General features: G+C 35.5%; 1 protein-coding gene across 1 annotated transcript in view; it reads left to right on the top strand.

Annotated features, from left to right (window-relative positions):
- EXOC1 (exocyst complex component 1) overlaps positions 1-16,042 on the top strand; it is a 27,506-nt gene continuing 11,464 nt past the window's right edge. Inside the window, exons 1-11 of the mRNA XM_017744300.1 lie at positions 1-30; positions 1,740-1,873; positions 2,702-2,832; positions 4,802-4,961; positions 6,618-6,805; positions 7,424-7,651; positions 7,885-8,017; positions 8,195-8,274; positions 8,789-8,842; positions 13,062-13,211; positions 14,317-14,422. Of these exons, the coding sequence (XP_017599789.1) occupies positions 1,750-1,873; positions 2,702-2,832; positions 4,802-4,961; positions 6,618-6,805; positions 7,424-7,651; positions 7,885-8,017; positions 8,195-8,274; positions 8,789-8,842; positions 13,062-13,211; positions 14,317-14,422 (1,354 nt within the window). The 5' untranslated portion in view covers positions 1-30; positions 1,740-1,749. The remainder of the gene's footprint in view (positions 31-1,739; positions 1,874-2,701; positions 2,833-4,801; positions 4,962-6,617; positions 6,806-7,423; positions 7,652-7,884; positions 8,018-8,194; positions 8,275-8,788; positions 8,843-13,061; positions 13,212-14,316; positions 14,423-16,042) is intronic.

Consider the following 16,042-nt stretch of genomic DNA (forward strand, 5'->3'; position numbering starts at 1 on the left):
CGGACGGGCCCTCGGGAGGCCGCCGCTGCTGTAGGTAGCACTTTTGAGTTTTCCTGTTCTGATTGATCTTTTGATTGATTGCTGGGGGTGTTGTGGTTGGGCTGCGCTCTTGTGTCACGTTCTAACCCGGTAGGATGCAGGGGTAGCGTGTTTTCCTGTTTGCATCCTGAGAGAGCCCAAGCAGTGCTGAGCAGCCTTATCACATTGCTGTGCCACATCTGGCGTGTCTTTCCTGGGCAGGCCGCGTTTGTGATGTGATGTCTCTGACAGATTTCACGTAGCCTTTGCCTGGAACATTACAGGGAAAAACGCAGCAATCTCTAAAGGGATTTATCTAAGTCTGGTGTGGTCTCTGCTTTCTTGAAGCTTTTTTTCCTGAGGAAGGAGCTTTATTTCCAGCTCCTTAGGCTAAATTCTATGTTCCTTGGAGACAGTAGGATTCAAGTGTGAAAAGCTTAATTTTGTGCTTGGTCCTGGCATACTGTGAAGGTTTTGATGGCTGTGACTAAAGGGACTGAGTTTGTAATAGAAGTTGAACTGTACGTGAGAGCTGGTCTTGGATCTTGGATTTATCATGTTATGCTTTATGGGAAAGGGGTATTCTGCCTAACCTGGACAACTTGTGTTAGCACTGAAATGGGAGAGTTAGCAATTTGTAGCAGTTTGATTGTGACTTAGAGCAGAAAATAAAAATCCTAAATGAGGAAGGAAAGATGCATCTGAATCTGAAATGCAGCAGATTTTCGGTATTTTGTGTGTTCATCTTATGCATCTATTGAAGAGTAACAGGAATGTCAGCCTGGTACAATTTGGGAAACAAAAGGTGGGCCCAGCATTGGATGAAGAGAAGGAAAGTTATTAGCAGCTATGGAGTGGTACACTGCCATCTTAAAACAGTGTGCCCTGAGCTCTGTGCACTTGACAATACTGCTTCCACTTTGGCATGATGGCCCTTGTTTTCCCAAGTTCTTGAGTTACTAATCTTTAAAATTACTGTAGTGCCCAAGATTTTGTCTTTCCCGTATCAGAGAAAGCAACTCAGGCATCTTCAAGAGAACAAGCCGATCTGAAATTTATCTCCATATATTGTCTTGACATCAAGCAGTATAGCGTGTCATGTGTATTAATCATGCTTTTAATGCATTGTAGGATTTTAAGGCTTAGTTAATATTGAAGCTTCTGTATTTAAATAAAAACACTGAAATGTGATGTCTAATGTGTTTTTCTGTTCAGTCTAGATAGAATCTTTATGTAGTGTGAGGAACTTTTCTGAATCAAGTGAATATTGCTAATTCCTTAATTTTCTGGAACTTGGTGGAGTTTTTGGTTTTGTTTGTTGTTTTTTGTGCTTTCTTATGTGATTGAATTCTACAAGCTTGAGCATTGGATGGTCCTTTTGTTGTGATTCCAGTTTCAACTTTTTTTATGTTAATGTGTAATATTTCCCTTTACTACAAAGAAGCTTTTTGTACTCCATTAAATTAAGCTGAAGGATCATCCCAGTGTTAATAAATTACAGTTGTCTAATTGAAATAAGAGAGTAAGCCTCTTTTGGATTTTTTCATAAAGTGGTGTGGTTTTCTACCCAAGTCATGCCTGTCTAGATTATGATTCATTAAGTTACTTGTAAAATTGAGTTTAAAGATTCTGTAGTTGCTGTAGGTACATGACTGGTTCTTTTTTTTGTGTGTGTCTGTTAAATGTGCTTGAGTTTATTTTTACTTCCTAAAATCTTTCAGCTGAGAGAAAATGACTGCTATCAAGCATGCTTTACAGAGGGATATTTTCACTCCCAATGATGAACGTTTATTGAGCATTGTGAACGTGTGCAAAGCAGGCAAAAAGAAGAGGAACTGCTTTTTGTGTGCCACAGGTACATAGGAATACCACACTGTATTTCTTGTCTTCACCTTTGTTTTTTATTTGGTTGCATTTGTTTTAGCTTTATGTACAATCCTTTTTCTTGACCTGTATAAAACAGGTGCTTTCCATTCCTAACGGAGAAAATTAGCTATAGCTTGTACTTTCATTATTGCTTCTACTAAAAAAAGAAACAAAGTCCACTACTTTTATTTACAGATCTCATTGTAATTTGTAATGAAAGAATCAAAATTATTCTTTTGGGTCTGGTGGGCTTTTGAAGCAGGCTTAATGTAGTGCTTAAAACAGGGTTTAGTAATGATCTGGCCTGATAAGCCTAAATAAAATGCTTTAAAGAATATTGGTTAGAGTCCAAGGAAAGGCACAGCAACTGAATTGAGTTCTAATGTTCCTTTAAGTGTATGTTTATTACATTTTATCTCTTCAAAAAAATTAGGTGCTTTGGGTTGATCTGTCAATAAATTAGCTTGCTAGAATATTTTTTTGACTAAAAAATGCCTGAAAATGTTCTTATTCTGACTATACTCTCCATTTGTGTCTGTGCTTGTCAGTTAAATGGTCATGGTCCAAGATGTGCTGTATCAAAGAAATAGCTGTAAATTGGGTTCATTACCTCACAAGCTGTATAGAGATGTATACCTGTTTGACTGAGACTTAAACTGAGCTATGGTTATTGTGGATGAAAATGTTTCAATTTCCCTCAAATAAATACTATGAAATCTCCCCCACAGATAATTTGTTTCAGAAGTTGAAGTACAGCAGAAACAGATGTGAAAGTAGCATGTGTGTTTTGAAATTACTCTCTTACTTCATTTAATAGTGACAACGGAACGACCAGTCCAAGTAAACGTGGTAAAAGTGAAAAAATCTGACAAGGGAGATTTTTACAAAAGGCAGACTGCATGGGCACTTCGAGACCTTGCTGTTGTTGATGCCAAAGATGCTGTTAAAGTATGTGTCACTTTTTTGTTTAGTCCTCTGCTCATAACATCCTCTTGGTTCCAAATTAGACTTAATTTCTTTGATATAGGCTGCTTTAGAAATTAGACTGATAACAGGTTAATTAAGATGATACATTCCTGTGCTGCCTGTACCTGCATTTTCTTTTAGCCTTTGCAAGAATACAACCCTGGTAAATTGAGTAAGAGTAGTCTAGATATGCTGGAATAGCAGTAGTCTCAATATCTGCCCTGTTAGTTGTAGTGATCTCTCAGTGACTGTAGAGAACATCTGTTTCAAGTCTTACATAAATTTTTTCTCCCAAGCTTAATTTCCAGTAGGAAAATTTATGACTGTTCTGCTAATGATAGTCATAAGTTTGTCAAAATGTCAAAAGTGTTCTGCCACATGTAATGTTTTTTTTCTACTGGGACACTTAAAATGTTCTTAATGAGCAGTAAATAAGCTTGAGGGTGAGCTGGAAGCACACAGTCCTGATATGGTGGACTTTTCCACAGAACAACAGGAGCAACCTATTTTTGACCACTTAAATTCATTTGTTGTCATAAACTAAGATTTACAAGCAGGAGGGGAAAAGCCTTCATCCCATGATGTTTGGTTTTATGTTCTGGTAACTGGTTATTTGGAAGAATAGCACAGAAAACTTCAAAGTTGAAAAATCTTTGATTTCCCCCTCGCCCAAGTATAGGTTTGTTATTCCAGTAATGGTTGGCTAGATTTTAGATGTTCCTAAATACCATGTTGGAGTATTGCTTCCGTCAGGTTAAAATTTTACTGTCTTTCAGGGCTTTTTATTGCAAAACAGAATTTGGCAACAGTTTTCATAAATATGCTGTGATGTGTATACCACTGTAATGACAGATTTTGAAATTTTCATTTAAAAACCAAATGTGGAATGCCAAACTCCTGCATTAAAAAATGGTAGAATTAAAGTTGATAGGTACATTGTGTGTTTGGCTTTCCAAACACGGACCTATGCAACTGTTTTGATGCAGGCATCTCCTGTGCTAGTTGTGAGACAAGTCAAATTTTACAAAAGAATACTGTTTCTTTAGAAATACATGGTACTTGTATTTATCAATATAAGCTACAAAAAAAAGAACTGCTTTTATTGTAGTATACAGAAAATAAAATTTCCCATCGTGTGGTTTCTTGCGCTGCCTGCTTCTACAGATAGTAGTGACTATATAATAAGTAGCAGCAGTAGCAGATTTTACAAACTATATGTAAGTAAGAATTTAACATGTAATTGAGGCAATAACATTTTTCATCAAAAGGACCATGTAAAATGCTTGTAATTTGATATTTTAAACAGGCTATTACTAGTTACAGTCCATACTGAGTTCATAAGTGATTGTTGAAAGTATAGTACTTTATTCAGTTGTTTTCAAAATAATGTTCTTGTCAAGCAGTAAATCTATTTGAAAATACGTCTATAATTGTTTTTTGCTATTAAAATGCCATTTTTTTCTATCCTGTTCAGTCCTATTGAATACTGTCATACCTCTAAAGTGTGTAAGGTGCTCATATTTTTTTTTTTCTTCTTGCCTATCCTCTTAAGTATCCTTGAATTGTGCTTTATATGGTGTCAGTCCAGTTAACTCCAGTTACCATTTTTATATTTAGAAGGCATTAGTCGTTCTGAGGATGGTGTTTCAGGGCAGACAGCACTGTCAAATGTTTGTTGAAAATCTTACGCATCTCTGTATTGTGTTATTTTCATCTTACCTGGCTTGACAAAATGCTTCCGTCGTAGCCTGGATTCTGGTTTTTCACTATCACTGTTTTAGCACCTTTATTAAGGTGCATGAGGGCCCTAAAATTGCTGTATGACCTTAAGGCTGGCATCTGTGTAATTTCATTTTTATCCTGTCATCTCAATAACTAAATGCGTGGACAATCTCTGCTACTTAGAGAATCATTTGACTGCGGAGCCTGTAACACATCTCATCTTTTGCAGGAGAGTCCTGAATTTGATTTGCATTTTGACAAAGTGTACAAATGGGTTGCAAGCAGCACAGTGGAAAAGAACACCTTCATTTCGTGTATCTGGAAACTCAATCAGAGATACCTTAGGAAGAAAATTGACTTTATTAATGTTAGTTCACAGCTGTTGGAAGGTAAATTTCTACAACTGTATTTGAAGTATAAAGTTTAGTAATTAATGATGTAAAACAGATATACTAACAAAAAAAATCTTAATCCTGATGAGTTTTCTTATTCTTATTTCTTCTTAACTTTATATTTTCTAAGTCTTCAGATAAGCAAGATGACTATATAACAGATTTTCTGTTGGAAAACTGAGAACCAAGGCAAAATACCTCATTAACAAAGTTCTAAATATTGATAAACTTTCTGTATTTCTAAGACATTCTGTTTCTTGAACAAAATAAAATCTACCTCCAAGATCTGCTAGGTCTAAATGTGTAACACATCTGCTTTTGTTCTCATTTTCATTTCCCTGTGAATTAGAAAAATGCTTTAAAAAGTGAGCATCTGTAGCATTCTAGAAATTAGTGAGGTTTTATCTGAGATTTCTAGTTCATTAGCTGTGAGGCATGTGCTAAGTTCTGCTGGACCCTATTACAATTTATGTGACTGATTGGTTGCAAGGAGGGCTTTGCATCTTGTTTGCTTATCCTGTAGTTAGTATTTTTACGGTGACGTTATCTTTCCATAGTTGTATTTTATAGTAAAGCCTAGTAAGTAAGAGTATATCACATGGAGTCTGTCAGAAGTGGTGAAACTACTGGTATTAAATACTAGACTGGTGTGTGCAGAAAAATTTGACTTAAAATGTGAAACAGGAAGGATGACGTTACTGTGTTTTGGTGTTGACCAGAATTTGTTTTAAACCAACATCTAACATTTGAAGTTTGTGCAATAATAAAACATTCAAACTTAGTGCCACTTGAAAGTGTACACACTGTTCTTGCTTTGTCTAGCTAACATTCTCTGCTTCCTTTCCTCTGCTTTTCCATACCTTTTAATTCTTCAGAACTTCCTAAAGTTGCAGAAGGTGCGTAACACCTTTTTCCTTTATTTTGCCTTGTAAGCAATTTTCTTAAATAATATTCTTTTTGTTTGTTTGTTTTTTTAGTGCTTTGGTTAGCTTATCAAGTTTCTAGAGATAAGAGAGATGTTTCAAATGTCCTGAACACTTTCTGTCTGGACTGTGTTAATATTCATTTGTCAGCCTTTTGAGTGGCTTGTTAAATTAATTGAGCACTGCTGTGAGAAATCATAGTTAATAAAAGCATTGTTTGTTTGATTTGTACTTACCTCAGTACTGATTTTCCTGCTGTGAAACTCATCTTGAGCATCAAGATAACATATTTATTGAGTGATATACATCTTAATCAACATCTGTATGTTTCCCTTATGCTCTGTCTACCAAAAGAGAGAATCTAACTTGCACTGATTTTCCACTAACAAATCAGTGTAATACTGTAATATATTCTGATCCTGATTACCAGTGTAAGAGGTGAATAAACTGAGACTAGATTTGTTCTTTGCAATAAAGGAAGGTGGATATTTATATTTTGCTTATGTTGCAATTTGGAAAACATTGCTGTTCGGAATCAGTTCTGGAAATCGTAATGAAGCTTGTGGAAGACTGAGACTTGAAAAAAGTGTTCATAGGCAGCAGGTGCTTGTTGGGAGAGTTGTTTAATGGAGTAATTTACTTACAGATAATTAAACATACTTAAGTACTCTTGAAATGCTTGTGACTTTCTGGACTTGATAAGGTGTTTTATTTTCCTTCTCCGCCTAAGAATCTGTTCCAAGTGGAGAGAATCAAAGTGTAGCAGGAGGTGATGAAGAAGCTGTGGATGAATACCAGGAGTTAAATGCAAGAGAGGAACAGGATATTGAAATAATGATGGAAGGGTGTGAATATGCTATTTCTAATGCTGAAGCCTTTGCAGAGAAGTTGTCAAGAGAGCTACAAGTGCTAGATGGGGTAAGCATTCCTTCTAAGGTACAGTGTGCCAGCATGTTCAACTGCCCTCTTTGATACTGACCACATAGCATTCTTTGAAAAGGTAGTTAATGTGATCTGTCACATATTTAAATGTAAATGTTTCTTAGACAACCAACATTCTAGAGGTCATTTGGAAAACTTAGGAGATGCAGGGGGTACACATGTAAGGGAACCATCAACAACCTGCTCAAATTATCAAGTTGTGTGTTTCTTGTATATTTGGAAAATGGCTGCTGTCATGGAGACAGCTGATCTTGCAACAGAAAATCTGACCTTATCACCTACACTGGTTTTTTTGGAAGTAAAAATGTTCTGGTATAGTAGGGATTACTGTTGGGCTTTTTGTTTTTCTGCAGATCAATACTTCAGCTCTAAGAACTTGAACAAAGTTTTGGGTTTATATCTTATCTTTTTGAAATAAGGAAGTGTCATAGATTAAGGAACTTCTGTGTTCAGTAACACTATGGCTTATCTTATTTTGTTGATTTCATCAAGAGTTTTGGAAACTATTTGACAGTAATAGAGGGAGAAGGAGATATCAGAATGCTTTTGAGATATAAACATGTCTTCTAAAATGTGGCTTTATTTTCTGTACAGGCAAATATTCAGTCCATTATGGCCTCAGAGAAACAGGTGAATATCTTGATGAAGTTGTTGGATGAAGCTCTAAAGGAAGTTGACCAAATCGAGCTAAAGCTGAGCAGTTATGAAGAAATGCTTCAGAGTGTAAAAGAGCAGATGGATCAAATTTCAGAAAGCAACCACCTAATTCATCTCAGCAACACAAATAATGTTAAACTACTGTCAGAGATAGAGTTCTTAGTGGTAAGCATTTTTATTATGTTTATTATGGTTGTTCTCTTAAGGTATAAAATTCTTTCGGGTTGCTACCCTCTTTAGTATGAGGTTCCTTTAAATAATGAGCTTATTTTTCTGTTTCATTGTTGCACTAATTTCAGTAGTTATGATGATGAAATTGTATTTATTCTTCTTGGTTCACTAGCATAGCAAACCAACTTTTTTCCAGCTTATGGACAATACTATCCATTATTTTGTAGAATCACATGGATCTGGCTAAGGGCCATATAAAGGCCCTTCAGGAGGGAGATCTGACATCTTCTCGAGGCATTGAGGCCTGCACTAATGCAGCAGATGCCCTTCTTCAGTGTATGAATGTAGCTCTTCGTCCAGGTAATGTTTTTGTTAGACTACCATCTGACAAACAAAATTTATTATGGTAGTGCCTTTCCAATTAGTAGCAAGTTTTGTTCTGTTGACTGAAGGAATTGTGACCTCTGGTCTTCTTGGTTCCCATATAGAATATATTACTTTATATTTTGCACACTCTAAAGTCCTTTTTGTTTGTAGGACATGATATGCTTCATGCAGTGAAGCAGCAGCAGCAGCGGTTTAGTGACTTGCGTGAGCAGTTTGCACGGAGATCTTACTATTGAATATGAAATTTTGGGTCACAAACTTTCCTGGAGAAGAAAAACAGTCTATCTAAAATTGTACATGTTCTGTGCTGTAATCAGTAAATGCTAGAAGCTCTTCAGGCAGAGATGTTGCTAAGCATACCAAACTATAATTGCCTACAGAAGTGTCTTACATTTGAGAAAACCCCCAAACATCTCTTTTTAATGGGGTTGCTATCTGAATTAAATGCATTTTGTGATATATAAGGATTTATTTTAATTGTAGAGCTTGATTATTGAGGAGAAGAAGCACTGACCTTTTTTTAAGGATGTTAGAGGCTGAAAACATGGAAGGTCTTGCTGTCTGAAATTCAAGGACTATAAAAAAAACCCCCAAAACAAAACCAAACATACAAAATAAAAACCCCTGGTTTTGTTCCTTAACTTAAATTGTTCACAAAACACTGTCCTGACACTTGTTTCTTAAAGTCTGGGTGGTTTTTTTAGCTTCAGTTTTTTAATTAATGTGTTTTTTATCTTCAATTAGTTTACTCAGACCCTCCTTCAGCTCTATAACAGGTCCTCCTATCATTCAGTTCCAGTGAGTACATTGAGTTTGGTACAAGATTTTCTAACTAATTTTTTTTCCTGAGCTTGAATTATCTAACTAGCAGCTGCATTTTTGACTTTGCAAAAAGAAATGTGTCCTTACTGATTACAGAGCATCAGACTTGCATCCCTTTTCACTTCTGTTATTTTTGTCAGCCCTTAAGCTTTATTTATCTGTTTATGAGCTAACATTCCTCTGATCTGATCCCCAGAGATTGCTGAGAGACAGATGGAGATGCATGGAGGAAAAATATTTTCAGTAGTAATATGTGTACAACAGTACAGAAACTGCTATTGTGTGAAATTGCAATATTTGTAAATAAAAAGCAATAATTCTGGTTTTATACATATTAGCACAATAGAAGTTGAACAGTTCTAAATTTAATGTATTAGACTGTGTGCAGAAAATGGAATAGAGTAACACTGGATAATTGTATGGAAAATGGCATTTAGAGCCTGGCTTTTTATGGCAGAGATAACTGCTTCCTACATTTTCTTCACTTGGCAGAAGAATTCCAGCTCCGCAGCATATTAATTATTTTTGCCTTTAGCTTCTTTTCTTAAGAAGGTATTTTTCCTCTATCACTTTTCATATTTTGAAAACCTGAGTATAGACTATGTGTCCCAGCCCTTAAATGAGCAAGTAGAAGCTATGTTGTGTAAGTCCTGTGTAAATGCATCCACAAAGTTTGAATATTGGACTTGTGTATGGAAGTGGCTGTTTAGCAGAATGTCCTTCTGATGTTCTCTTCTGAGGATTTTATTTTTTAAAAATGGTAAGCGATTATTATTACTGTGTAATATTATGTGTATTAGATGAAATTCTTATTCTTAAGACACAGTTCAGTGCTCTCTTAAGGTATATTGGGAATGCTATTACCAACGGGCAGTTTACATTTTTAAAATTCTGATACTAGTAGTGGCCTCACATTGTTTTTCATACAAACTTGCCCTTGAAAAGTTTTGCCTTGCTGTTAGCTGTGAAGTATTAATCAACAGATAAAACTTAACGACTTTGCTGTTAAGTTTAAGCAGGAAGAGTTCATTAACTGCAAGAGATGAGACTCTGCAAAGCTTTTTCATTGTTGTAAAAGAGGAAAAACAAAGGTTTTGTACTTCATTTTGAGATACAGGTTCAAGTGTTGGAGGTACAGCAATGTTTGTGTTCTATTACTAAAATGGGCTTGTTTTGTTAGTTTGAGGAATATAGCAATTTCTTAGTCTGATGATGTTGAAAACTCCCAGCTCCAATACTTTACCTTTAATATCTGAAGAGTTGCATTATTTGTTTAGAATGTTTCTTAAAAAAATACTTTAAAGCACTTCAGAAAAAACTAAGATAAAGGTAAAGAATTTGAAATTAAAAAGACAAAAGAAAACATGATGATGTCTAGGCGGCTGTTAATATTAGCAAGACATTCTGATTTGGAAATCATTAGATGGAAAAACATAGTTATGTTTACACTTGGGCCTAAATATATTTCCTTGAAAGTATGAAATTGCTCTTTATTTTTTGAAAAGCAAAATAACTCAATGCTTGATTCAAACTCCTCTTGTAAGGTACTAAAGTCCTTTACCTCCTTTACATTGAAAGGAGAATAAATATTAAAAATTTTAAACAGAAATGCAACTTCGGATTGCCATTTGCTGCAGTGTTAAAGACTGTTTACTAACAGTTAATGTCTTTGTGTTTATTGTGTAATACTAGTAATTGATTAAGCTGTGTGTCTGTTACTTTAAAGATTTTTTAACAACCAAGTTCAGCACTCAAAGGCAACTCTGGGCTTTTTGCCTTTGAGATATGAAGTAGTTTGAAGCTTTGAAACTGTGAAATAGTTGAATAGCAAATTTGGGGTTTCATTTGGTAATGATTTACTTTATGCATAATGAGAGAAAGCCTGTTAATTAGGTGGGAAAGGTACATCAAGAAGCTCCATAAGGTTTTAGAGAAGGCTTGAACAGGACATAATCTACTGTAACCAGAATGATGAGTCCTGTGGAAAAGTTGGCCTGGAGAGAGAAATTTACCCTGTCAGGGAATTTGTCATCTAGCTTTATGAAGAAAGCAACTACTAACCAGAAAAGTTGTGTGCAATAAAGGGACATGAATAAAATGTTTGCATGAAAGAAGCAATAAAAATTTAGATAGCTGAGTATTTCTTAGCAGTAATATGAACAAGCATTTGGACTGATGTAGTTGATGAAAGCTGTGAAAGCCACCAGGTAAATTACAGTAAACCATAATGGACTTGAACATTAAAAATGCATGCTGTAGGAATGTAACAAACCAGGGGTAAGCGAGTTTCTCTAATTTCTTCTTCGTAGAAGCATATCAAACATTTGTTGAAAATATTTACTATATGTATGCCCAGAAGCATGCCCACAGTATCAAGAATGACCTCAGTAATCACAACAGCAGCTGTGTTGCTAATGCTGGCTGGATTCCAATTCCAAATTATATGTTCCAGTAATTACACTGTGTTAGCTTTTTGTTGAAGTCAGACTACATGATTGTTTTTATAAGTGAGATTTACAGTGTTATCCTTCCCCATTTTCTATGAGAATAAATTAGTGAAGTTGGCCAGGACTTGTTTCTTTGGGTCTATTTGTGAGTCAGTTTATGTAGTTAAAAGGACAGGGGTCAAAGTAAGTTCACGCTCATGTTAGATACAAAAAAGTCCTGAAACAGGTTGCCAAAGAACTTGTGGGTGCCCCATCACTGGAAGTGTTAAAGTCCAGTTGTTCAAGGGTAGCCTGGTCTAGTGAAGGTGTCCCTGCCCATCATAGGGGAGCTGGAACTAAATGGTATTTAAGGTCCCTTCCAACTCAAACCGGTCTATGATTGTATCTAGTAGTTCAGCTTTATCCACAAGCTGGCAGTGTTCATGTCACATTACTTAGTAAAAGTTAGTATTTTACAAATTAAATAATAGAATTTTTTTTAAAACAAGTCTGTGAATGTATTGTGGAAGAGCTTTCTCTAACCAAAGGCTTGAACTGATTAGTACCTGGTAGAACAGAAAAAGGGTAAGACAGAGTTGCTTTAGTTTTGATCCAGACTGGCTTCTGTTCCAACTTAGAAACATGCAAAGGCATTTTAAATGGTATGGCTTAGTCTGCTAACTTGTCATATCCAAGATGGAACTATCAGGAATGCTCTCAGGGACTGACATTGACTGACCTGCATAAACCACCTGCATGTGATGCAGGAATTGGAGACCAATTAGTACAATCTTTGTGTGCTGCCATGGCACAAACTATACTTAATGTAAGTTCTGTTGCTGTATTTACTGCAAGCCCAGTAAAAAAAGACTTTACAGAAAATATTAAAGCCATTTGGAAATTAAGTCTTGCCCTCCATTCTTTTAACCTAGGGATAGTGGTTGTGTGTTCTGCTGTGTGGCTGCACAGAGGTGTTGCCTTGCTTGCTCTTCCTGAATTGCTCGGGAAGCTTGAGTTGCTCAGTAAGCAAGTGAAAGCTTAAAAAAGCTAAATCATATGTTCTAGCAATATGATGGGATCTTTGCTTAAAGGAGGAGCATGAAGTTAATAGCTTGTGTTAAATGGATTGGTTTATGCTGCATGTTGTAAACCATTTAGTAAATGTTCACTGACAGTGGTTGTGTGTGTTTGTTTGTGTGGAGAGAGAGAGAATGTGTGTGCACTGATGTCTTTAAGATTTGATCAAGGAAAGCTTGGCCAAAATGAACTAAAGTATGTTGAATTGGAGCAAGCTTTCAGAGGAGAGGTGTAATGCTCATCATTAACACCTGTTTACTGGGAACTTGAAATTTGTATATGAGAAAAACATCTTTAAACAGAAGCAGCTATTTTTTTAGTTTAGAGGAATAAAGTGATAATCTCTTAAAATTTTTCAGGAACAATTGAATGCTGGTCATTAAATTTTCATTCAGATGTACATTGCATTCTTGTCCAAAAAGTGGCAAAGCAACTCACCCTGAAGGCAAAGAGCCTTAAAATGAACAAGCTTATTAGGATGTACTACCTGCCATGGCTGTAATATCTTGGTGTGTGTATTATGTTTGGTGTCCTTTTCAGTCTGCATCTCTAGACCTTGCTTCTATGCAAGGTATTTTGAGGCTTTCCTGTTTGTCTGAAGGAGATACTGTCTTCATATTAAGTTTTTCAGGAAACTTCTAGTACATCTGTGTAGTGCTTCCGGATTTACTTTAATACTTTTTCTTGTCAAGGGTCACGATCAGAGTTCCACTCTTGCCCAGCACTCTGCTGAATTGACATTACCCAATCATCATCCATTTCACAGAGATTTACTTCGATATGCTAAACTGATGGAGTGGCTCAAGAACACAGATTATGGAAAATATGAAGGGCTAACAAAGGTATGTGAAGTGCTCAAATGATGCTAGAGAATAGACATAATAGATTGGGCTTGAGAGTCAAAAGAATTGCCTGTATGTACATGTCATTCTAATATTGCTATCTATTAAATATAACTCACTGCTCCTCTTTTTTTTAATTCCTTTTTAGAATAGGAAACTTCATTTTTTAGTGTTTGTGGTATCCTGCTCTGTTTGTTTTTTTTTTCAAACATCCTATTCTGAAGTATCATAAGATACTTGTCTTAATATGTATGTAAAACAAGTTTGTCGTTGTACAGCCTAGTAAGAAAAATAATTAAGCTAATTCCAAATTGGTGTGCTTATTGCCTGTGTAACATCTCTATTTCAAGAGACCTTCATTTCACTTGGGAGTGTCAAAAACTTCAGAGGTCTCTTGTACAGTAGATTAAATAGAAACATTTTTCCCTTGTATGTAGGTAACTTTTAACTACCTTGTTTAAAACTAACCTGCAGTAAAAAAATTACTACAAAAGTATGCAAAATGTTCAGGTAGAAGTAAAGGAAGAGTTAGTCCTTCCAAAACAAGTCTTTTTCTTTTTCATTTAAGGTACTGTCATTCTTAAATTGAAAGATTTAAGTTAGACTTTGAAAATGACTTTGAAATAGTTATTCATTTGCCTTCAGTGTAAGCCAGATAGTGAATGGTTGACATCTTTGTGATCTTCTAATAAAAAAATGTGAGAATTGCATATATATGTGTGCTTTTGGGGGCACAGTAAGAGTCTGATAAAAGAGATTTTAGAGAATGGTGCTGAATTCTTACCATTCTACCCGTGAATTGAATTCTGTGATGCTCTACCACTAGTAATCCTCTTTACATGTACTACATTACGTATTTTTCCTTGTGGAGAGGAAGTAGAAGTTTCTGATTAATGCTCAGTGAACTCACTATGAAAATGAATATAAGCTGCTTAAATATCACTACTATAATTTTGTGCATGCTGCGTAAATATATAGACTTATGTAGTTCAAACCAGTTATTTAGTAGGACTTGAAAACTCACAGGTTTTTAAGAATTATTTACCTATAATAGAAGAAAATCGGCATGAATACCTGTTAACTAAATATACATTTTTCTTTTAAGAATTATATGGATTATTTATCACGACTTTATGAAAGGGAAATAAAAGATTTCTTTGAAGTTGCCAAGATCAAGATGACAGGCACAACCAGAGAAGGAAAAAAGTTTGGTAAGTTTCCAGAAGGCACATATCTTGCTTTGAAATCTTATTATTTGCATATAAAACACTCACTACAACACCTAGGGCTAATTTTGTAATGGTGTAAAATTCTTTACTTTTGGCAAAATGGAAGAAGTTGGATGAAAAATATGATTGGTAAAACTTCTGACTTCCACAAGGCCAAAGTAGCACAACTGAAATCTTGTAAAATTGGTCAAAATAAAAGTATAAAATACAATATTTCTCTCAGTGTTCAAATCTACACTCACTTTTTATTACTTGAACTATCCCACTTTATTACCTGAACAAATTTGAAAAATCAGCTCTTGTAGTTAACAGAAGTTTGGGCAGCGTTCTTTTGTGTTCCTTCTGCTGTTATTTCTGCTTTTGATAAATCTTGGGTGGATTGTAAGAAGTGGTTTTAATGCTGATTCCGCCTAATAAAACTTATGTATTTTAATGTGTTTTTTCAGGGGGATTTACCTATGTAGCCGGAGACTAGAAATCATAATTTGTTAATGTGTAGGTATTTATATTTAAGGGAGTATGTATTCCTGCTAGGATTAGTCTAGCATGAATATGGAAGTGAAGCTTAAACACAATAACCTGGATACTTAAAAAGCAACAGTGGTATAGGCATATTTATGTATTGTCTGTGTTTCAAAGCTTTTAAAAATATTTATATTTGCCACGGTTCACCAGTTTGCAAATTCTGAATTCCAAAATTATGTGCAGTAAGTAGTAAGTTCTGTCAGCCTCTTTTGGCTTTGAAGTTTGATGGTAAAAACCAGAAAAATGTAATGAAAGGAAGAAAGCAGGAAGGTGGTAAGGCTTGTTTGAGAGAGGGAAAACTGGAACGATAAGTTTTGGCAAGCTGTTGGACATGGAAAGCAAGAGGCACCATAAGATGTCATTGTCAGAACATTTAAAATCATAAATCTTAAAAAGCAATCTTACTGGAAGAAAAAAACCCCTTTAGCCTAATACAAATTGACTTCTGAAACATTCTAAACACTTTGTCTTGACGCTTGTTTTGTGATTTGTATTTGTGAAGAGACAGTTTTCGTGGCCGTTCCCTAAGTTGTGTAAATGTTACCAGCATATCAGCAATCAGGCATTTTGGAGAAAGAGGTCCTTCAATTCACCAGAGTAAAAGCTGCACTTTGAGAAGACTTCTGTCATGTATTTGTGCAAATTTATTTATCTTGTAACGCCTTGTAAGGGTGTGCAATTTTGAAGGCTTCTGTGTTCATTGTAGTGATTGTACTACTTCAAAATACCTCACTTCTAAACTTTTTTAAGGAGTAGTGTAGGTGCATAATGCTCCAGTTGTACTCAGATACGAAAGATGACGTGTTTCCAAGCTGTGTTGGTGTGTGTTCTTGCCTTTTTTTTGTGCTTTGGGAGTAGCACTGCTGTTTGAATGCCTCAAATGCAGAGGGGATGCTGGGAGAACTCTGGCATTCTGTGCTAGCGCAAGGTTCTTTGTCTGCATTTTTATGGCAAAAAAACCCAGCCTGGGTCATGAGCATTCACACTCGTCTTAAGTAGACTTTTTTCTTTTTTTTTTCTTTTCTGATGAAGCCAAGACTTTGATACTTAAATACCATAAAGTCAGTGTTGGAAAGA

This window comes from Corvus brachyrhynchos, unplaced genomic scaffold, assembly GCF_000691975.1.
Source record: "Corvus brachyrhynchos isolate BGI_N302 unplaced genomic scaffold, ASM69197v1 scaffold17, whole genome shotgun sequence".
Lineage (NCBI taxonomy): Eukaryota > Metazoa > Chordata > Aves > Passeriformes > Corvidae > Corvus > Corvus brachyrhynchos.